Below are 22,355 nucleotides of genomic sequence, written 5' to 3' on the forward strand. Positions count from 1 at the left end.
TAAGCCTTATGAATAAGGGGTTGATTTTGGAGTGTCAAAATCATAATCCTTGGTTGGATCTTGCAAGCTGCTAGGGTTTGTGTTTTGTTATTTTGTTTTTTTGTTTTTTTTTGGTTTTTTTTTTCTGTATCTGTTTTGTTTTGTTTTGGTGGTCTATTTTTTGTATTGTGCTTATACTGTAATTGGGTCTTTGCTTGTGTAGCTTTGTTGGTAATAAAACTTACTTTTGACCAAAAAAATCATAATCATTGGTCAATTGTCCTCTTTTTATTAAGTTGTATTCAATTCAAGCTTCAATTATAAAAAAAAATTATTTTTGTAACATTTCTTTAACAGAGGTTGGGCTCATCAATATATGTAGGTTTTATGTCACATCCCGGCCCGGGGGGGACCACTTCCCGGGCCCGTTCCACCACCGTAGCACGATATTGTCCGCTTTGGGCTTACCATTCCCTCACGGTTTTGTTTTTGGGAACTCACGAGCAACTTCCCAGTGGGTCACCCATCATGGAAGTGCTCTAGCCCCCTTCTCGCTTAACTTCGGAGTTCCGACGGAACCCGAAGCCAGTGAGTTCCCAAAAGGCCTCGTGCTAGGTAGGGATGAGAATATACATTTAAGGATCACACCCCTGGACGATGTGGGATGTTACATTTTATCTCTATTACGAAAATGATACAAATGATGGTATAAATAAATGATAAGAATAATATTTTTCGAAAATTATATTCAATCGACACGCAGGCTAAAAATTAAGAAAAGAAAAACTAAAAATAGAAGAGTAACGGTCCTAACCGACACCGGAAGGGAAAAAGGGTCGTTGGCGCGTGTTTGTCGTTAAACCCAGAGTCACAGTCAGGTAACTCAATCGTATTATCCCAGGCCGATAAAAGTATTTCCAGAATAAGACCGTTAGTACCCGCCCTTTTTTTCCCTCTAGAACTTTCTCTCTCCTCCACCTCTGCTCTCTCTCTTTCCAGCCAAACATAGCAGCAGACCCGCCACCAAAAACCCAAAAGGCAAAAAATGGCTTTTTGGGTATATTTTAAAATTTTTTTTTTTTTTATTTGCAACAAAAACAAACGCGCATTCTCATCCTCACAGAGCCAACGACGATGAATAAATCGCCACTTTTTGTAAGGGGTGACCAATTTGTGCAGCCGCGTCCCCTTTTGGGGTCTTTTCTCCTCTCATGATTGAGAAGAATAGGAAGATGCACAAGAAAAGGTTCGATCTTTGATGCTTTTTTCAAGTTTTGGATTTTTTCCCGGGATGTGATTTTTAGTGACGGATTGCAGATGGGTTTTGTCTGTTTTGCGATTTTAATTTCATGGTTGATGTGAAAATATGGACTTTTTATGTTTGTTTTTGGATGAAATGAATGATTGTGTGAAAACTGCAGATGGGCTAGTCTCTGTTTTCCTAAATGTTTGATATTTCATCACAAATTTGCCTTTTTTACATATTTAATAAGAAAATTTTGAATCCATCACGCAAGTTCGAATCCCCATCTCGTTAGTTAGATGAATTAGTGTAGAATATCGCTTGTAGAAAGAAACTTTCTTTTGAATTGGCTGCGGTTACCGTTATGATAGATGAACAAATATTTTATAGGATTTTCCTTGGCCTTTTGGACCTGCAAGTGTAATAAGAACATTTTGAATCCATGTATGCACCCAAGTTTGAATCTCCATCTCCGTAGTTACATGAATTAGTGTAGAATATCGCTAGTAGGATCCGGATGTTGAACCTTCTTCCTCGAGTGAGACAGATGGGATTGAAGGAGTTTCTGCTCCTAAAAGAATTTTTTTATTTTATTGAATTTGTTGCGGTTACCGTTGTGATGGATGAACAAATATTTGATAGGATTTTCCTTGGCCTTTTGGACCTGTAAGTGAATGATTCTTTTCTCTATTGTCGATTAATGGAATTACAAGTTTATACAGTTTCCTGATTTATGCGATACACTGTTCTTGTTTTCGAATTGGTGTTTACAAATGTAGATTATAGATGTTTTTGCATTCATCTTGATTGCACCTTTTTTTGTAATGGTTTTTCAGGTTTTGAAACAACGAGCTCAATAATCGATACTAATTCTCCCAGGAGACCTATCATGGTATCTGCATTAGACCTTTCTCTTTGTATCAGCTGCTAGGTGGTGTGTTTACTTTGTTTAACAATTTAATAGGGTGATTTAAAATCTTTTAAAATGTTCCCATAAGGTTGTGTTAAGTATTTTGTGCAATGAAAGTTGAATTAATCTTCTTAGAGAGTGTGCGAGGCTGCTGCTTTGATCCTAACAAGTAGCGACAAGTATTTTACAGACTTAGAATTTGGGTACACAAATGGTACGTTGAGTTGATGCATGAGGTATCTGAAGGGCATCCCATCTGAATTAGGAGATTGAATGTTTGATCATCTGGTGTTTGATAAATATTAGGTGAAGTGGAGGTGACAAGTTCTTAGGAGTACTAAGAAGGATAAAACCCTAATCCAAGAGTTTTGACTGAAAGAAAGAATTAGGGACTGCTGTAAAAGTTAAAAGGCGCACCATAAATGTTAAAGCTTCGAGAAGTAGTGAATCTATTTCGATAACAAATGATCTCTAAATGCTTTTGCAAGCTTTCCTTTTTCCGTTCATGATATAATATGAAATCTGCATTTGTTTTTCTGAAACTGTTGTGAGTGTTATCTTAGTAGAATCTTTTGATTCGTGTTGAATGCAGCAGAACATCCTTGTGAAGTTTTGAGGCCTCAAGGTTCTCCCTACATTATAGGACATCAGATTCTTGGTATGCACTCCACGTCAATTTTATTCTTTAACTTGAAATATGAGAAAAAAGGGAATTAAAATTTTATTTTGGAAGTGACTGTTGTTTTTTTATGTACTCTATCTCACTCTCCCTTTCTTGGGAAATTATAATATTTTACAGGGTTGTCAATTTGCTATGTCGTCTTCTTCGTAATGGAAGCAGAGAACATCGGTATCCCAGTGATCCTACGAGGCCTGGACCTTCTTGGTGAAAAGGCCAGAAAGAATTCGATCCCACAGGAAGCGGAGTCCAATGGTGGTGATGTTGGCAGTGATATCAGAAGGGATTCTGTCACGGAGATCCCACTGGAAATGGATCCCAAGGGTGGTGATGTCAGGGGTAACTCTGATCCAGGGGTTTCACAGGACATAGAGCCCAATGGCGGGGATAGCAGAAGGAGCTCTATCCCAGTGATCCCACAGGAGATGGATCCCAAGGGTGGTGATGTCGGAGGTAATCCGGTCATGGGGATTCCACAGGACATAGAGCCCAATAGAGGTGACATCAGAAGGAGCTCTATCGGAAATCTTGATCCTCCTTCTACCGAGAGGAACTCTATCCCAGTGGTCCTGCAGGACATGGATCTCAGTGATGATGATAAGAACTTCTTTGCAGCTGTCCCACAGGATATAGAACCCGATGGCAGTGATATCAAACAGAAATCTATCCTAGCAATCCCACAGAAAATGGAGCACGAGGGTGGTGATATCGGAAGGAAGCCTATCCTAGTGAGGCCACAGGAAATAGAGTCTAATGCCGGTGATATCAGAAGAAACTCCATAGAGAAAGTAGATCCTCCTGCTGATATCAAAAGGAACTCTATCCCAGTGATCCCACAGGAAATAAAGCCTAATGCTGGCGATGTTAGAAGGAACTCTATTGGTGTGATCCCACAGGAATTAGAGCACAGTGGCAGTGGTATCAGAAGGAACTCTATGCCAGAGGTCCCACAGAAAATGGAACCAAAGGCTGGCGATACCAGCAGGAACTCTGTTCTCTGGATCCCGCATGAAGTGGAACCAAAGGGTGGTAGATGGATTCAGTCCCGATATCTTAGAGCTCCAATAAGTTCCTGCCATGATTATTGCAAATATGGAGTGAGAAATGCCTCTGAAGAAAATGCAACTGCTGCACTGCGAAAATCAGCTACAGAGAGGAAACGGATATCCACAACCAGTCAAAAGCCTTCTCCAGATTCAGACACCCAGAAGCTTGACAGTTCTGTCGTCACAGAGAAAAAAGTATTGTCATTGACAAATAAAGAAATTGTTTCTGCAGAAAAAGTTCCATCTTCTTCCAAGGACATTGATGTTTCTACGGAAGATTCCGCCGGTTTGAAGGTGAAACGTGTGCAATCAGAGCCATCTTCTCTCCCTGAAGCGGCCTTAAGCCTTAGAAATTCAAAGGTGATATCCACAACTGGACCGAGGTCTGTTCCACCTTCCCAAACCCGGAAACTTAATAATTATGTTGTCACGGAGAAAATAGTTTCATCGTCGACGAAAGAAACTTCTTCAAAGAAAGTTTCATCTCCCAAGGAAATAGCTGTTTGTATGGAAGAGTTGATTGATTCGAAGATGAAGGATAAGCAATTAGATCAATCTTCTCTCCCAGGATCAGACCCAAGCTTGAGAAATTCGGAGGTTACATCAACAATCAATCCTAACCCTTCTCCAGATTCTGAGTCCCAGAGTTCTACTGCCACGGAGAAAAGAGTTTCACCTCCCTATAAGGATATAGATGTTTCTGCTGAAGATTCCACTGATTCAAAGGTGATATCAACAGTCAGTCCTAATCCTTCTCCAGATTCTGAAGCACAGGAACTTAATCATTCTGGTGGCACGGACAAAAGAGTTTTATCATCGAAAAGGAAAGAAAATGTCTCTTCAAAAACAGTTTTGACTCCCATTAAGGAGATTGATGTTTCTACGGAAGGTGATGCCGCCTGTTCAAAGGTGAAGCCTGAGCAACTAGAGCCATCTTCTCGCACAGGACAAGGTTCAAGTAATCAAGGAAAGAGTGGAACTAGAAAGGGCAAGGAAATACAAGAAGGTTCGGGCAGTAGTGTAAATAGAAAAATCAGAAGCAAGCTGCGAAGGACTCCTGTATTGGTTGAGAAAAAGATGTTAGAGCCTAAAACTGTTTGTTTGACTTCCAAACACCCTGTCAAGAGAGTCTCCTATGCAAATGCTGGAAGCTCTAAGAACCTTAAAGGGCTGTCCCATATGAAAGATCAAAAGTGTCCCCGAAAAGTTGAACCTGAGGGAACCTGCAATAAGGATGTTCCGGAAAAGATTTTGTATGTCGTCGAATCTAATACTGGGAATAGTACTGTCAAACCAACTCCAAATGGTGCTGATGCCCCTGAGTTATCATCATCATCACATCTATCGTCTGATGTCAAAAGCTCGAGGCAAGCAAGGAAGGGAGTTGGTACCACTCGATCACCTACATCCTCTAAGAAGAAAAACTTCAAACGCACTGTAAATGGAGGTTATGGTCGTTCACCTACTGCTCCACCCCCTGAAAACAAAGGTTTGAGGCGGAGTACTCAAAGACCTTTATCTTCATCGTTGTCGTCATCATCATCATCATCCGCATCCGCATCCCCAGCCCAGTCCACTCATAAAAGAGAAAATGGCGCCACCTCTCAACGCAGAGCAATGAAAACTGGTAATCAAAGAGAAAATTTGAAGGTGGAGAAGAGTACTAGGCCTCGAAAGTCTGAGACACATCGCTCTGAAAGTAAAAATAGCTCAGCCCGAAAGCTGACATTTAAGAGAGGAAGGGTGCTTGACATAAAGCCTGAGATCAGTACTACAAGGAGACTCAAATTCAGGCGAGTAAGATTGGCAGGGGAGATCCAAAATGGTAAAGGTGGTGTCACAGTTGGGAGCGCCGGGAGGAAAGAAGTTTGTGACAACCATTCAGTTGGTGATGTATTAAAACAGTTAAGCCCCGGGAGGAAAGTAGCTGATCACAGTCACTCAAATGGTGCTTTCATCAAAAGGCATAGCCCCGGAACAAAAGAAGCTGATGGCAGCCAGTCAAATGGTGGTAAATTCAAAAGTGAGAAAGTTGTTCTGAGAAGCTTCGAACGAGATGTGGAAGGTTCACGAAGGAAGAGCTTGAGGAGGAAAACGGCTAGTGATAGCGGGTTGAATGGTAGTACTAGAACGGAACCTGAGAGGGTTGTGTTGAGACATCAAGATGTGAAAGGAAGGAAGGATGTGCAGAAGTTGTTAAATAATGTGATCGAAGAGACTGCCAGTAGGCTTGTTGTGTCCAGGAAGAGTAAAGTCAAGGCCTTGGTTGGTGCTTTTGAGACCGTGATTTCGCGTCAGGATACCAAATCCATGGCTTCGGAAACAGACACGGAAGATGCAGTCTGATATACCAAATACATATAGCTATGATTTATGTACATATTTGAGAAGAAACATACAAAAAACGAAAGAAAAAAGACATGAATGCAGTTGATTGGAGGTCGCGTGGGATTGAAGTTGTGCAAGTTTGTGAAGTTGCGGAGGCATAAATGAAGAGAAAACCGAATCAAGGTGAGAAGGCTCTCTGAGAATGTGAAACATTTTTCTTGTGTGTACTGCTATACCGATTGATTTGCTGAAGGAGTTGTGTATTATGGCTATTATTTTTCTGTTGTACATTTCTGCCCCGTGCGTGTTGTTGATTTATTAGTTACTGCTTATCAAAAATTACGTATTTAAGCTTGCAAAGAACACTCAGGAACCATGGCGTGCTTGCCATTCCGACCAGCACCGCCCATGGCGGTCCGGTGTTCAAGAGTTGGAAACTAATGTGTCCCCATAGATGGTTATGTCGTTGTCGCGTGACATGATGAGAATGTCGGTAACATGAAAACGTACGTTGATATCTTGAGACCAAATTAATTGTTATGGTTCAAAACTCACATCAGAAAATGTTGTGTGGGGCAAAAATTCTTGTGGTTTTAACAGAGTCATGCATCCATTTTCCAGGATATTGTGATGTTGACTTTCGATCTATCCGGATTCAAAATTATGTAAGAAGAAATAATTTACAAGACTTAATTGATAAGTCCATCATACAAGATCATTAGTAATTAAGAGAGATAACGTTTGAATTAGTCACATTTTACAAGGGCTAGCTCGTACTATTAGTATTTCTCTTATCACGTGAACTATAATATCCGGGAGCTAGGTGGGTCCTTACTAGTTCCTTCGAACCTGGCTTGACTGTGACGGGCTGCTTGACGCTGCTGTCGCCGGAGTGACTTGTAGGCGATAGAGAGCTGCCATCCTGTTGAACAGGTCCATATTCATTGATTGCTGCAAATCCATTCATTCAAATTAGTTCAACAAGTAAAAAATAAAAGATTAATGACCGTACAGAAATGCTTTTCTATAAAGCACATATGCTTGCTTTTATTATAATAAAAATTCAAGTGCTGAGTGAGAAGTCACTCAAAGTGATTTTAGAAGCACATAGCAGACGCTCTTCCATAGAAGCACTTCCAAGCATTTTGTTATAAATACTTTAGGTTATCTGAAAATAGTTTTAGCTATAGAAGTACTTCCAAACATGAGCTTCTTGCTATCATTTCCTCACACGTTTATGTGAATACATGCACGTACCTGTGCTAGGAGGGAACAATATGGATCAGGTAGAGGGTCTGAACCATCGTTAGTGCCGGTTGGTTCAGGCTTTGCTTGAGGAGGAGGGTGCGGTGGCATCAACGGTGGCATCATAAAGGGCGGCATGAAAGAAGGAGGAGCGGCAGCCACAACCGGTGTAGGATGAATGCGCGTTCCTGTTCCCGTTCCCATTCCCATATGAGCGAGGAGTGACATTTGATGAAGATGTTGCTGCTGAATTTCTAAAGGCATCATCATATTCATGTTCATATGGCCATTAGGCATGAAATTTCTCATACTATGCATCATTTGGACTTGAGCTTGAAGTTGTTGCAAGTATTTGATCACCTCATCAAGCATTGAAGCTTTATTAGTCTGTAATTAATCACATTACAATTCAAAAAATAATGTTGTCACCAAATTAAATTAATTAGTGATGATCATAATTAAGCACTCAGCAAATTTTCTCACCTTACTTGCATTTGGCACCAACCTTTGCAGAGCTTTCATCTTCTGGTTAATCCGGTCTCTTCGTTTCTACACGGATTTAGTCTCAATTAGGGAAGTGATTCTCGCACACGAATTATTAGACGATAGGGATTCTTTTCCTTTTGGGGTGACCAAAATTAAATTGTTACCCGCTCTGATTGATTATGAACAGCAGCAGCTCGCCTTGGTCTTGTTGAGTGTGAACGGCTTGGTTTTCCACCTTTGGTGGTTTCCCGGCCATCATCTCGGTTTTTCTGCTAGATGTGAGATACAAGTTGCGAGAGATATGATGAGTATATGTGATACATGTAGCACGACACTCAAAGAATATATATGTACATGCATCTTACCAGTCCTCCGTGACAGGCCGAATCCTCTTCGATGCTTTTGGTCTTCAAACTGGGAGGAGACTCAAAAGAAACCAATGTGGACATAGTTGTATCATTGTCCCTGCACAATCTAACACTACTGGGATCTGCATGTTCTTCATGAATGCTATTAGTCTTACTACTAAAATTATTCTCAAAGAAGCCGGAATCTGACTGAGTGTGTTTTCTTATCCACCCCTGTGCCGGCGGTACTTGGACAGAGCTGTCAGTCCATGTTCCGCCGGAGGATGCAACCATTGAGCTTATGTTGGCCGGTGTCTGGTCATGGCGGATGATATTTGGGTCACGTTTGTGGCATGTAGCTTGATCGACAATTGATTCTAATGTGTCACAAGCCATGCTCCTACCCCATGCGGGCTTTGATTGGGATGTGGGAGGAAGCCCACCAAGCCCATGCATGGCCAACTGGCTATTTTCCAATTTTAGCTCTATGACGTCATAATTAGACCTGTATATGTGTTAATCAGCAAGCAAATCCTAATAATAAGATGAAATATTTTGATTAAAAACAAAAGAATATTTAATAATGTCTAAACATAAGTTAATTGACCAAAAATTCAATGTTTGAGACTAAAATAAGTTATCAAATCAAGGTAAGCTTTGTTGGTGGGAAGGAAGACCGAATAAATTAATTGAATATATGCATGATCATTTGATCTAGCAATATTCATTCTTTATTTTGTTAGATGAGCTTCAAAATTAAAATCTCATGAACGATAATTGATATGAAAAAGAAAGATTAATTATAGCTTCCAACTCAAAGATTTTAAGTGCACCGAGATTTTAGTCAAGGGATAGAGCAACAAAAAAGCATATAAACTATTCTAAAATCTAGTGGTGTAAATGGCATTGAACAAGAATAAAAACACCAAACTTGGGTTTTTTTTTTGTCAAAAAACTTGGGTTAATTATACCTACACAATTACGCATTAATTAAATATTTTTTTTTTAAAAGTCCATATAAAAAAGCAGAAATTAAGAGAAAATTGCATTAATAATTAACAAAAAATTCAAAGGTTTATGAAAAAAATATGAACGGTGGTGCTTACAAAGGGACAAGAAGACTGGCGTTGGGTTGGTTCTGCTGTTGCATGATGCATGCACACGTGAGGAGGATATCTGCACTTTCTCTCTTCTCCTTCGACTTGTTCTTTTCTTGGCCTTTCCTTCGAATATAGTAATAGTATTCCTAATTAGAACTCTACACTACTACTCTATATAGTTCTCTCTCTCTCTCTCTCTCTCTCGATCGAAAAATGAATGAGTTGGAGATGTGAGTTTGGACTCTTTCTATTATTTCGTTGTCTTTCTGGTCCTTTTTTTGTGTCAAACTCACATTGCTGTGATGGAGATATTACACAAAACATGTGGTAGCTAAAAGAAGAATGGAGAAGAAAACCAGATATGGTTGCCCCCCCCCTGGACCAATTTAGATCTAGGGTCTTAAAGTCACTTGGTGTTTTTTTCGTGTGACGTTTTATACTTTCACAAATAATTAGGATGCTCTTAAACTTACTTACGCATGGAATCTAATACGCTCAACACATGATAGTTCACGTGAATAGTCCGCTCTAAATTTTCATCAACGCTAATTTCATGTCAATCGCCCTGGACCGATATAGATAAAGGGCCTTCAAGTCATTTCATGTGACTTTACTTTCGTGTAGGATACTCTCAACCTCAAGTCACCTACACGGTCTTTTACGTTTACTACATGACTAATTTTACATGGACAGTCTACTCTAATACCAAGTTAATTATCATGCTATGCTTTTCATCCTTTGACCACGAATACTCTCCACACAAATTTCGTAATTCAATCACAATTTCTTGAAATCTTAAAAGAGAGAGGAAACTAAAATTGGTGAAAATATAGTATATCCCTTAATCATATTAGTCCCTGGTAAGTTGGCAATCTGCACATTGCAGTGCCTCAAAGTTCAAGACAACCTCTAGCTTGTTTGGTTGATTTAAATCATATATGTTATGCAAGTTATGAACACATTAAATTTGACAGATCCGTTTTGGTTGAAAATTGACAATTTCACTCCTCTCTTTGTCCATCTTGTCCTGCAAAACTTGAGACCAAAAATAATTTACACGACTATATTATGTGTGTGTGTGTGTGTGTGTGTGTTTATACATGAATGTGTGCGTCATCCGTGGCCTTATTCATCGGCCACTGACGGGTCCATGGCCTTTTGATGTTATATTGGTGATTGAGTAACCAGTTATCTATGTCCATAATTTAATAGTGGACTTGACTATAAATTTTATTTTTTAATTTATCAGGCTAAGAGTTAGTTGGTAAGACGATTACATGTCATAAAACTGCTATGCGTTTTTGTTACAAGAAAAGATCAGATGTTGTTTAAAAATAATAATGAGCTGGCTGAAGAATTTGGTGCATATTTTTCTAGAGTTATATATGTGGGCTAAAACATAGGAGCCTTGCACATGATTTATTCAGATTTGACCTAAATTCATGGCAACTAAAATTCACTTTTTTTTACAAGACGATATTTTAAACTACAGATAATCAATGTGTACGGGGATTCGGACTTAGGGCCATTAACTGGTCGAATTTGGACAAGCAACGTCTTTCATTTTCTCTCCATCTCATCGATGATCTGGTTTCTGACACTCTACTAGCTAGCTAGAGTAGCCTAGATGAGTGATTAGCTTGACAAATAAGGCCACATTTTGTTTTATGTCTAACATAACCATGGCAACTGGGGACACTTTGCTCCATCTCCAGGAACACCTTCTCTTTATCCTCTTGAATTTCCTGAATCATTAAGCTCTATTAGCAGACAGAGCTTGCCTTGTGATGGTGATTTGATTTCACATTCAGGTCCACTTAAAGTTAGTCATGCTTAACCATGAGAGAGACTTACATGAAGGGGCGACGCTAGCTAGGGTGGCGAAAACTCGAAAACTCGAAATTGGTTGGCTTCCAGCCTCTTGACAAGTCTGGCTTAAGTTCACAACAATGCTCCGCGTGAAGAGGCCGCAGCTAGCATGTGATGCACAGATAGACAGACTGAAGCTAATGTTGTGTCGTATAAATTATTGAAATGATTTCCGGACCAGATTACTAACAAATTACTTTTGCTGCAGTACTTGATGAACATATTAGGGGCTCACAAAATAACTGTCCAAAGTATGAGGGGAAGGTGTGACGAGGAGGTAGCTGTTGGAAACAATGTCGTTTTGGCGGCTGCAGCAATCTTGCGGTCGAGGTAATTTTTGGGTTTCTGGTTTAGAGTTTAGGGTAATTTCATCCATCAATAAGATGGACCAGCTGTCGTGCCCTTGCCCTCAAAATGAGGGAAGCGTTACTTCCATGTCGCATGACTTGCATCGATCCAAATCAAAATCTTGGACCTTATTCTTTCCTCTTTATTCACACTGAGTTTGTCTTAGTACTTTCCATACCTATAGAGGCAAAATTGTAACAAACATTTCTATATAATGTTTGAGCATTTGAGAGGAAGTAGCAGCTTTATGGTTGAACCGGTACCTACTTCTTTGTGCCGAGTCTTTGAATCGAAAGAGCCATATATAGTTTTATTGGATGAACAGATTCAACAAACAACTAATGTTATACATCATGTACAAATTAAAATAAGTTAGGATCGATGCCCGTATTGTAGTTAATATACACAAATTATCAGCAGAACAGAAGATCAAGTGGCTGATTAACTTTCTAGTTACAAGTGAAGCAGAAACATGTAGCAGGAGCCTTGCCTGTTGACCTAATCCTTTTCGCCTTTTCTTTCACCTTCGACTCTTCATTTCTTCGTTTCTCTTCCGCTTGTGCCCTTGCTCCTCCTGCTATCTGGTCAATTCTTGCTTGCTTAATTTGGTAATGCTGCATGTTTCTTGCTCTTCTTTGCTCAATTTCATTCTGCAATCAACACATTATTTCAGCGATCTTCTTCATTGGCGTTCCTCAAACTTTGAATTAAAAAAAAACAACAATCATTGCAACGTACCTTTCTCCTCTCCATCTTAGCTTTTGCTTGCATTTTCTTCTCGTTTTCCCAAGCAACAATTGTAGCCTTCACTTTCTCATACCTGAATAGTATAATTTACCATTTCAAAAGAAAGAAACTGAATTCGTCTTCTATCAACAACGACTATTTTGGACTAGTGACTTCCGCACATGCCTTTTCCCCTCAGAATCAAGGGTTATAAATAGTAAGGACGTGTAAAAGGGGGAAAGGGGTGTGCAGAAATCGTTTCCTTAACATAAAGATAAAGCAATTAGTCTTTACCGCTTCTGAATCTTCTTCATCTGGGCACTCTCCCAAGCATCTGGTTTTGTTTCCACAACATTACGTCCGACTGAACTTCCACTTTGGTTCTGGTATCCATTTCCCGGAGTCGAAGGTCTTGAAGAGGATGCCCGATTAGGGTAACTAGATGGAAGTTCTCTTTGATCCATTGACTTTTTCCTTGAAACTTCATCTACTATGTATACAACCTGTTAATTCTCTGAAACATATTATCACAAAAAAAATTAATGATGTATGCAGTCAAGTACCATTATTCCTTGTTTCCTTGTTTGGTCGCCCAGTCCTCATGTCCTGCAAACTCTTGGTCCTTGGGATCGGAATGCTTTCCCTCGTCCCTTTTCGATACTGTAATTTAGGTTCTTCATTGGAGTGAATGGCGAACGCAGCTGATGCAACGGCAGTTACAAGCTCGATATCTTGTGCATCAGAATAATGACTCATTTTCTCAGGGAAACAGGCCCGGGAACCAGTTTTGCCCCTGTTATCCACCAAAAAAATGTCATTAAGAGTTTCTTTAGTATTCATGTAACTTTAGTTTTCTGTGTTCCAATAAACAGCCACATAATTGAACAAACGTTCTGCTTTCAGTTACATGAAATATATTTTCGACAAATATATGTCAAGTTTAACTGCATACATATAAGGAAATATAGTAGAAGAGTATGCAAATTAGTACCTAGCTATACAGATTCCGTTTGTTGGCGGCCGCTTTCTTTCTGTAGAAACCTCTGTCGTTGATTCCTCGCTCTCGAACTTCCTGGTTTACGAGTAGATTACTGTTTGGTTGCCAAGAAAACTAGAAGCAAAGGCTGTGATACTATTACTTATATCAGAATTTTGGTCACCAACAGGGAGAGACATGGAAGCAAAGCAAAGAAAAAGTTATGCTTTGCAGTTTGCATGAATCCATGGACAAGGAAGCAAAGGATATTACCCGAATACAACACAAAAGCACTTGCATAAAAACCTAAACTAGCAAGTTTCTTCCATTTTCATTTATATGGTCTTCTTTTTCCTTCATAATGTTATATCATATTCAGAAAAGTGATTTCCTCATTCCCTTTTTCTTCTTCTGCACATCCTTCTTTATTTATATCTTTTCATTTCTTCAGTTTGAATACTAATAATGAACATAAACGCGTGGTGAAGTAAAAGGGTACGCGGAAATCACTTTTCTATATTGAAGATGCAGTAGTGATCTTGAAGTTTGATGAATGGAAATGGAATGGAAACCCAAGAATGGACTCACCAATCACAGCATATTCTCATTCCATGCAGCTAGCTGTCCTTATTCCATTGGATGGAGAAGGTTTTTAGTGTGCCACGATACACCAAGTGTCATAACACAAGTGGTTAGAGATTTTTTTTCAAGTATATAAGATATCCAACCACTTGTATTATGACACTTAATGTACCAGACCTTATTCCCGGCACACTGAAAAATCTTAATTGGATGAGAATGGTATAACAACAACAATGAATTCTGCTGGCCCACCAGACTAACCAAGCAACAACAGCTTAAAATATAATTAAATCTATGAATCAAAGGTTGGAAGTTAATTGGAGAAGTAGTAGATGTGTGTTATTGGGTTTAGGGTTACTTCATTCTCAAACATTGAGAGCATCTGTGTTTGCTTGTTTTTGGGGTTTTCAACTTTTCAAGCACTTGGTAATTCTAGCGTAAACCTTCAATTATGAAGGACCTGACAGTACGTACGAAAATTTAGTATTCAGGATAAATCTTAACAGCTGCTTTGATAACGGTTGAATCCATTAGAATTGGTCCTGTTTGTGTCAATCCTAGCTCGAAACCTATCAGTAACCCAAGTTGCCGCTGAGTGGTAGCGGTATAATGTGGGAGCTGTGGTTGCCTGTTGGGGTTGACCGTGACCACGAGTATTGCGATCCGATGGTGGGGATGGTTTGATTAAGAAGTTGGATCAATTGAAGGCGGTTGGATTTAGGGTTTTGTTGACTGGATGTGATGGGGACTTACTGGTTGACCGTCAGATGGAGATGGTGAAGATGTTGGAGGGAAAGGGTGTGGAAGTGGCGGGGCATTTTGTTGGACGAGGTTATCATGGGGTTGAGACCAAACCTGTGCATCCTGTTATTAAAAGTTTCATATTTTTTTTGTCGAGAAAATTTTCATTGTGACGGGAATGGTACACTGGTTTTATATAAATGGTGGAAAATTTTATTTTTTAAGTTATTAACTTTTTAACACACGTATCCCACTATTTGTATAATGATATCTCGTGTACCGATCATATTGAAATATGTCTCTTCTTCGTCGGCTGCAGATGTCAACTGAGGTTTCTAAATCTTATGTAATTAGTGACTAATAGATTAGTGTTAATAAAGCTTGATGTAATTATATTGTACTTTGTAGTTTGGTATTGTCAAACTGTCGTGGAAACAAGGGAAGCCTTCTCGGTTGCAGCCCGTTTGCCCGTTTGCTGAAGCGTTGGTTCAGTCAGTTTCCGCTCGCGCCCATGAAAACCGATGAGAAGAGCAGTGGTGCAAAGGGAAGACGAAGCTGATTATATTGTTGTAATTTTAATTAATATGCATCATTATTTCCGTTTTTTGGATGAAACACAGTGCAAATGTGACACATCTTGCATTAGTTGCACCACTAATAAAGATTCAATGACCAAAAGTGATTAAATTAATGACTAAGAAGCTCATAATCTGCAACTTATAAGGGAAAATAAAAAGGAGACGATGACGACGACGATGATGCGACCATGATCAGTTGGATGCAGTTCAGGTTCAAGTTCCTCCTGAGACACATTTGCAGTAATGACACTGGTTTCTTCATCTCCGACAAGAAGGTTTCCTTGAAATCAAATTTGCTTGAGCACCAAGGAGTTTTCCTTTTCCTTCCTAAAGTTTTGAAATCAAATTTACTACTATACCATACTTTTTTAATTTAAATTAGCCCATAAATCATCCAAATCCAAAGACATACAAAAATTTCAAATAATACATTTTACATGATACGAACTGAATCATATTCAAGAAGTAGAACAGAAGATTCACTATGAGCAAAGCCTCCTCGCAATGCTTCCGCGGAGAAAAATGGGGCTGGCGTGGTGTTTGTCCTCATAGTGTTTGGGAGTGCGACACTCTGCAGCATTGGTTACAAACCGATCAGCATCCTCGTCATCGTCATCAGGCTCATCAGTGAAATCAGACGGCTTGTTCTGCTTCTTCCTTTCGTATCCAGGTCGTGTGACAGCCTATAATTCGGGTCACCCTCTTACCCATCGGGAGATTAACTTGAAAGTCAAAACAAAACGATAGAACAAAATCAGTAAACAATTTATCACCGATAGTTTCACTATCGAAAGAAAACAAATAAATTTAAAATTGGTCAATCGAAACCATATGTGGTCATTCTTCAATGCTACTCGTTCAATCCACCACAACTGGATTTTGATACTTTCGTCGGAGATGGCTGTTTCGATGACATGTTCCCGGCCAATATCTCCGTCATTGTCCAAGAAACACTTGACTAAGTTGTTGCTGCTGCCCTGCAACATGACCCCGCCTTGTTTTGTCGAGCTCGCCGCACCCTTTGTCCTTAAACTTTCTGTATGTATTGCCTCGCAATCACTCTCCCAGCAACGCTTATGGTTGCCGGAGTATTTTGGTGTGGAGTAAGCACAAACACCTTGATCATCTGCTCTGGCTTCAAATTCTCGTTCACGGCTACTTCCGGAATCAAATCAAACTCTTTCTCAAGATCATTAAACTCGTCCTCACAAGCTTCCCCGGAGTCCAAACCGCTCACAAACTCGCACTTGGCCATTTCAATGGCGGCAATTCTCGAGTTGTGGAGGACCAACAAGACGACTAGTGGCGGTTGATGGTCGTCGTCGTGGTGGTGGTGAAGAAGAAGAAATATCGCCGCCACCGCCGCCTTTCCTGACGTTCGCATCGCATGACCACAATATCACAATGTCTAGTTGGGCTGCAGCTTCAACTTTGACTCCAACAGACATCACAATATCTTTGGATTTATTTGACTTGGAGAACCGGGAAAAGTAAAATCAAATTCATTGTCCCTAATTTAATGGAATTCAAACTACCTACATAAGAAAATGAGTTCAATCCAAGCGTTTATAACTTTATAGTATAGGTTAGTTTTGATTATGGCTTCTGATAAAAAATAAATAAAAAGAGCATATCAAATATTAAATCAACGGCAGGTTATTTTGACACGCTTCTTTTACCTTCTCAAACAAAAAACAGTAGGCATGATGAAATAGACGTGTGAGAAATTAAAACGCGTATGTGTTTATCATTTTCTTAAATCAACATAAAGGTAGAGCGTTTTTAATTATGTTTAGCATAAAAACGCTTCTAGAAAAGTACGTGTCAAATGCTTAACCCTCACAAAGCACTCTCGAGCACTTTTCGAAGAAGCGCTTAGATATTTATTAAAAATTTTCAACGTGCTTTCTACTAAAATGCTTAATTTCGAAATTACCGAGCATCGGTCAACTTCACACGTTCAGGGACCTACTGGAGAAGTCGTATTGAGGTATCCTTGCTGAAGCACAAGAGTTTCTCTCCAACCAAAAGGCTAATTATAACAAGACACGTGTCAACATCAGAAGAAGGCTCTTAGAGTCTTACATCGACCGCGGACAGAAGCCAGAAACTCTCCTCAACTATAAAGGAGATCATTCTCCTACAATTAGAACTCACCAATGAGATTATACTTAAACCATTGTATTATGTAAACCCTTCACTATTAATGAGAACTCATCTACCCTTGCGTTTGTTTTCTATCGCTATCTCTTACATATCATTTTCATTAGGTGACCAGAGTAACCTCGTGAATGTCACAAATTTAAAATTTTACGCTGTTTCAAAATCTCACTAATTTTATGCATCAACAGACCCAAAATAACTTAACTCGGATCAAACACATCAAAATCATAAAAACTTAAAAACATTCCGTAAAACAAAAGCAAAAACCTTTATTCTAGGAGAAGAACATTTTGTGGTGGCATTACTTACGGGTAAAGTTTACGCTTCTGAAGAAAAATTAAAAAAATTAAAAAATTAAAAAGGAAAAAGAAAAACTACCTTCCAGAATATCTGCTAATAGACAAAGATAAGCTCAACAGACTGAGAGGAGTATCTGCCAATAAAAATTGCACGCAAATCCATCCAAAACTCTCACTTTCACCTCTAATTAGTATTTAGTAATTAATTATCGTTAACTCTGTACGATCATAACCTTTCCTCTAAAATTATACGTAACTCTTGATCTACTCCCATCATCTAATCTCTGTATTCTTTGTCTCTTTGCCGACAGTACACAGCAACAGTATGCCTTGGCATCACATGATATGAACAGTTCGTATGTAGCATAGTCTAAAGACTTTTAGCTGAATTCCAATTATCCAAGACGGACCCATCTCACCCAACGAAGTTTCCATGTCCTTGAATCGGCTGCCAACAACTCCGAGTGGGGACAGAGATAGCTTGTTTGATTAGCTGCAAAGCATCACAGAATTGATGTGCTTTTGCTTCCAGCTCCAGCTTCATCAATGGCGTCGTTGATGGTAAATTTTCAATCTTTGAGCTTGATTTTGACAAGGGTTTGCCTTGTTATGATCAAATATTAGTTCTTCACATGTTGGTTGTCCTTGAAATCTGAACTCTCCAAGGAAAAGCTGCTTTTTTTGGTTTTGTTTGTGATAATTCTCAATAGGGTTGTGTATATTTGTGTTGAATTTTGTCGATGAAATGCCCTTCTTCTTCATATGTGTGTGTGTGTGTGTGTGTGTATGTGTATATATATCAGTGCCTTGATGTAATAGCTTGAATTTGAGATCTGAATTTGGTAATCGATTCCCTTCTCCTCACCTAATGCAACTTTCAAATGTTGGTGCGTTGCTTTTGCAGCAGTTAACAACAATTAATCCGAATAAAAGTTCATTTATGGCAATGCAACCATTGTCAAGCATATATTTACCATCCACTAGTTTGAATTGGCTTTGGTAGTGTTCTGATTCACAAATTAATGTATATACACAAGAAATTGGAACTACCAGTGAACTAACTGTCACTGGATCTTCCTCAGAACCCGAAATCTCTTTTTACGAGAAAACAGGAATGTATAAACTACCTTTACTTTCTCGTCCGAAAGATGATGCCTTTCTTTCTCTTTTGCAGTTTTCGATGATACTTTTTTGCTTACAATGATATTTTTCTATCAGAAGTTTTTGCTTCTGGAATTTTTAAGATATATAGCAGCGGAGAATCATGTATTTTAGGAACATGTCAAGTGGTGGCATGACACAATCTCTGCTTCTCAAAGGTTTATCTTTCTCCTGTTGCAGTTAATTTAAATTGGCTGAGCTGGTGGCGAGACTGCTGCGACTGAATTTCCAATGGAATTCCGTCTCTCATTGGTCCTCTTTCTGGTTTCTCTCCCTGCAATTTTAGCTCAAGATTTTGGGAAAACTAACAATGTTGAAAATGTTAAGGTTGTGGTTAACGGCATTTTAGCTGTTGCACGAATTGACAATAACTTTGTCTGTGCCACTATTGATTGGTGGAACCATGAAAAGTGTGACTACGGCCAGTGTCCATGGGGAAATGCATCCGCATTAAATTTGGTAAACAGTCGGAGATACCTCTGTATGGTTTTTTTTTTCTATTTTCCCTGCATGTCAAATAGTAAGAAAGGCAGTTTGAAGTTAAACTAAAACTTAATGTTGTTTGCTTTTCTCCAGAACTTATCTCATCCTTTGCTAGCCAAGTCAATCCAAGGTTTGTCTGTTCGTGTTAATAAGTTCGCATCCTTGACAGAATACTAGTTTTTGAATTAGACTTTCACGTCAGTTAGAACAGATAGAGTCTTTTAGTTATATTTGTTAGAATAACATTTTGTTGAATTACTCTTCTATACTGGTCGTTTGATAGCTTTCAATCAGTTGAGAATCAGAATTGGAGGTTCCTTGGAAGACCAACTGTTGTACGATGTTGGAAATTTGAAATATCCTTGCCATCCTTTCAGAAAGATGAAAGGTGGCTTGTTCGGTTTTTCTAGAGGATGTTTATCCATGAGTAGATGGGATGAGCTGAACCAATTTTTCAGCAAAACAAGGTAAGATTCAAGTTATCAACCTCCACCACAACCAGGCAAATATTTGAAGACAAGAAAAGCCGGGTCTTCTTCCGTGCTTACTTGTGGTCTTATCTGTGATTTTTATCTTGCCTTTTTAGGTCCATCGTCACATTTAGCTTGAATGCACTGTTGGGGAGGCACCACAAAGGCGGGGGAGTTTGGGTAGGAGACTGGGACTCTAGCAATGCTTATGATTTTATTAAGTACACCGTCTCAAAGAGATACCAGATAGATTCATGGGAATTTGGTATGAAACTATAGACAAATCTTGTTTTCTTCCCCATCGTTCGGTGTTTTGCTTCACTTAAGCTTTTGTTTATTTTGCCGTAGGAAATGAGCTCAGTGGTAGTGGTGTTGAAGCTAGTGTTGGAGCTGGACAATACGGAAGAGATTTGATCAAGCTTAAACGCATCATCAACCATCTGTACAATGAGTCCGTTGCTAAACCTGCACTTATGGCGCCCGGAGGATTCTTTGACCAATCGTGGTTTGCCAGGCTTCTTCAGGTTTCTGGTTCTGGCACAGTCGATATCATCTCTCAGCATCTCTACAATTTGGGTGCAGGTAAATTAGTGTGTTAAACTTTTAATAAATGCGCAGTTTATAATTGTATAATATATGCTTAGACTATATTTTGTTCTATTGTCAGGTGTTGATCCCATGTTGGTGAAAAAAATATTGGATCCCCATTACCTGGACCGTGCATATGGGTCATTCCATGATCTTGAACAAACTGTGAAAAAGAACGGTCCTTGGGCTTCTATATGGGTTGGTGAATCTGGAGGGGCTTATAACAGCGGTGGTCGTAATGTGTCTGACACATATGTGAACAGCTTTTGGTAATAATCTTGATTGCCACATTAGTTGCAACATCGTGTCTTTGCCATTGCAAGCTTTTGATTGCAGAAAGGAGCTATTCGCCTTTGGTGACTGTAATTTTGTTTAATCAACTAACCAGAATAAATATTACATATGAACTTTAGGTACTTGGATCAGCTCGGAATGTCAGCAAAGTACAATACCAGAGTATATTGCAGGCAGTCTCTAGTTGGCGGGAACTACGGTCTTCTCAACAGAACCTCATTTGTTCCTAACCCAGATTACTACAGGTAAAGCATCGGCGGGAGTATTGAAGAAGGATTTTCTTTTACTTGATACAATAGAGCCCTGAATTTTATTTTCTCTGATTTGTTTTCTGAATACTGAATAGTGCACTTCTATGGCATCGGCTTATGGGACGAGGAGTTCTTAGTGCCGACAACAATGGTTCAGCAGATTTACGCACTTATGCCCATTGTACAAGAGGAAGAGTAAGTCCTAGCAGCACTTCAACTTCAACATAATACATAACAAGTGAATACATTGATCTTACTCTTCGTAGTTTATGATTATTTTCACGGTATTGTTGCAGGCGGGTATAACTCTGCTCCTTATCAATCTAAGCAATGAGACTAATTTCATTGTCAATATTGAAAATGTTTTGGACACCGATTTGGGTGCTCAAGCAAGAAACGCTGGCAAAGAGAGTAATTTCAAGCGCGGCCTGAAGAGAACGGTGTCATGGGTTGGACGCAAAGCATTAGACGAAGCAATTTACAGAGAAGAATACCATTTGACACCGAAAGATGGGGACGTCAAAAGCAAAACCATGGTTCACAACGGAGCTCCATTGGAGATTACCAAGGACGGAAACATCCCAGAAATGGAACCCTCTCGTGTTGACATGAAAGCTCCGTTAAGAATCTCCCCGTTGTCCATCAAGTTCGTGGTGTTGCCTTTCTTTGATGCGCAAGCATGTCTATGATTTTTGTGTACTCAACCAAACCATTACTTATATTTGGTTGTTAGGTAGCATACACCTAAAAATTGCAGGAATTTGGGGGCCAATGGAAATTGTAAATTTTGTGCAATAAAACAGGGGCGGTGTTATCGACCCACCCATGTTTACCTTTCACGCACCTCCTGTCAATTTTTGCCCTGTGATAATCTGCAATTCATTTGATCCGGAGGACGAAGATTGTGAGGAGTGAGCGGAAGGTAAAACCCGCCAAAGAGTTCATATTCTCAGCACGTATTTCATGTGGAAGAATAAGGGAAATAAAGTCTTTGTAAAAAGTGATGTTTTGTATTCTTAATCTTGTATTCTTTCCTATTCAATTCGTGAGTTTATAATAAGTTACCTGTGTTTATAATGTTCTGTTTTAATTATGTTTTATTATTGTTGCATCATTGGAATACTCTAATTCATGAGAAGTGGAATTCGAACCTAGTGCAAAAGGCGGGTGAATAGTTGTACCGAATAACTCAGGGTGATAGTCTAAGGGTATTTTAGCTAAAATTGTGTTTGAAATTGGTGTAACTATTCACTTTGGTCATTAAGATTTTGAAAGTTGATAGAAGTGGGTCCACCGTTATTCATTTTGGTCCTTCAATTAACGGAGATTTTCACGAAATGACCAAAATGATTGACGGTTAACTAACTTAGGTATCACTTCTATCAATTTTCAATCTCAATGACCAAAGTGAAAAGTTATGTCAATCTCAGAAATCATTTTAGCTAAAAGCTTAGTCTAAATTA

The 22,355-nt window shown here is 39.2% G+C and overlaps 4 protein-coding genes across 8 annotated transcripts; 2 read left to right on the plus strand and 2 right to left on the minus strand.

Annotated features, from left to right (window-relative positions):
* Positions 1–928: 928 nt before the first annotated feature.
* Positions 929–6,531, plus strand: LOC103931368 (serine/arginine repetitive matrix protein 2). Of its 2 annotated transcripts, none has more exons than XM_048589781.1 (4): positions 929–1,225; positions 2,059–2,114; positions 2,725–2,790; positions 2,932–6,531. In XM_048589781.1, the coding sequence occupies exon 4, from the start codon at positions 2,964–2,966 to the stop codon at positions 6,201–6,203; it is 3,240 nt and encodes a 1,079-aa protein (XP_048445738.1). In that variant the 5' UTR covers positions 929–1,225; positions 2,059–2,114; positions 2,725–2,790; positions 2,932–2,963; the 3' UTR covers positions 6,204–6,531. The 2 variants fall into 2 exon arrangements, with proteins under 2 accessions (XP_048445738.1, XP_048445739.1); XM_048589782.1 differs by having other exon boundaries at positions 2,728–2,790.
* Positions 6,532–6,864: 333 nt separating this feature from the next.
* Positions 6,865–9,558, minus strand: LOC103931367 (transcription factor PIF7-like). Of its 2 annotated transcripts, none has more exons than XM_009340841.2 (6): positions 9,370–9,558; positions 8,282–8,768; positions 8,081–8,185; positions 7,914–7,979; positions 7,443–7,817; positions 6,865–7,136 (listed from the first exon to the last, which is right to left on the minus strand). In XM_009340841.2, the coding sequence occupies exons 1-6, from the start codon at positions 9,411–9,413 to the stop codon at positions 7,020–7,022; spliced, it is 1,194 nt and encodes a 397-aa protein (XP_009339116.2). In that variant the 5' UTR covers positions 9,414–9,558; the 3' UTR covers positions 6,865–7,019. The 2 variants fall into 2 exon arrangements, with proteins under 2 accessions (XP_009339116.2, XP_009339115.2); XM_009340840.2 differs by having other exon boundaries at positions 8,081–8,188.
* Positions 9,559–11,863: 2,305 nt separating this feature from the next.
* LOC103931366 (remorin 1.4) lies at positions 11,864–13,804 on the minus strand. Of its 2 annotated transcripts, none has more exons than XM_009340837.3 (5): positions 13,298–13,804; positions 12,870–13,099; positions 12,601–12,796; positions 12,319–12,400; positions 11,864–12,230 (listed from the first exon to the last, which is right to left on the minus strand). In XM_009340837.3, exons 2-5 carry the CDS (start codon positions 13,060–13,062, stop codon positions 12,030–12,032), a joined length of 672 nt encoding a protein of 223 aa, XP_009339112.2. In that variant the 5' UTR covers positions 13,063–13,099; positions 13,298–13,804; the 3' UTR covers positions 11,864–12,029. The 2 variants fall into 2 exon arrangements, with proteins under 2 accessions (XP_009339112.2, XP_009339113.2); XM_009340838.3 differs by having other exon boundaries at positions 12,601–12,793; positions 13,298–13,800.
* Positions 13,805–17,914: 4,110 nt separating this feature from the next.
* On the plus strand, positions 17,915–21,969 carry LOC103931364 (heparanase-like protein 1). 2 transcript variants are annotated; one of them, XM_048589566.1, is made up of 10 exons: positions 17,915–18,206; positions 18,965–19,265; positions 19,383–19,419; positions 19,573–19,756; positions 19,876–20,024; positions 20,108–20,341; positions 20,427–20,616; positions 20,761–20,886; positions 20,988–21,087; positions 21,189–21,969. In XM_048589566.1, the coding sequence occupies exons 2-10, from the start codon at positions 19,038–19,040 to the stop codon at positions 21,579–21,581; spliced, it is 1,641 nt and encodes a 546-aa protein (XP_048445523.1). In that variant the 5' UTR covers positions 17,915–18,206; positions 18,965–19,037; the 3' UTR covers positions 21,582–21,969. The 2 variants fall into 2 exon arrangements, with proteins under 2 accessions (XP_048445523.1, XP_048445522.1); XM_048589565.1 differs by having other exon boundaries at positions 17,916–18,206; positions 18,987–19,265.
* Positions 21,970–22,355: the final 386 nt, after the last annotated feature.

The sequence above is a fragment of a genome, unplaced genomic scaffold (assembly GCF_019419815.1).
Source record: "Pyrus x bretschneideri cultivar Hongxiangsu unplaced genomic scaffold, Pyrus_bretschneideri_v1 Contig3, whole genome shotgun sequence".
Lineage (NCBI taxonomy): Eukaryota > Viridiplantae > Streptophyta > Magnoliopsida > Rosales > Rosaceae > Pyrus > Pyrus x bretschneideri.

Excerpts from the sequence above, each read along its gene's own strand:
- LOC103931368 (XM_048589781.1), top strand. The coding sequence starts at position 2,964 with ATGGAAGCAGAGAACATCGGTATCCCAGTGATCCTACGAGGCCTGGAC.
- LOC103931367 (XM_009340840.2), bottom strand. The coding sequence starts at position 9,413 with ATGCAACAGCAGAACCAACCCAACGCCAGTCTTCTTGTCCCTTT. Across the intron at positions 8,769-9,369 it reads GCCAGTCTTCTTGTCCCTTT|GTCTAATTATGACGTCATAG; the intron begins GTAAGCACCACC and ends ACACATATACAG. Across the intron at positions 7,137-7,442 it reads ATTGTTCCCTCCTAGCACAG|CAATCAATGAATATGGACCT; the intron begins GTACGTGCATGT and ends ATGGATTTGCAG.
- LOC103931366 (XM_009340837.3), bottom strand. The coding sequence starts at position 13,062 with ATGAGTCATTATTCTGATGCACAAGATATCGAGCTTGTAACTGCCGTT. Across the intron at positions 12,797-12,869 it reads CAAGGAAACAAGGAATAATG|TAGATGAAGTTTCAAGGAAA; the intron begins GTACTTGACTGC and ends TTGTATACATAG. Across the intron at positions 12,401-12,600 it reads ATGAAGAAGATTCAGAAGCG|GTATGAGAAAGTGAAGGCTA; the intron begins GTAAAGACTAAT and ends TATACTATTCAG.
- LOC103931364 (XM_048589566.1), top strand. The coding sequence starts at position 19,038 with ATGGAATTCCGTCTCTCATTGGTCCTCTTTCTGGTTTCTCTCCCTGCA. Across the intron at positions 19,757-19,875 it reads CAATTTTTCAGCAAAACAAG|GTCCATCGTCACATTTAGCT; the intron begins GTAAGATTCAAG and ends TTGCCTTTTTAG. Across the intron at positions 20,025-20,107 it reads GATAGATTCATGGGAATTTG|GAAATGAGCTCAGTGGTAGT; the intron begins GTATGAAACTAT and ends ATTTTGCCGTAG.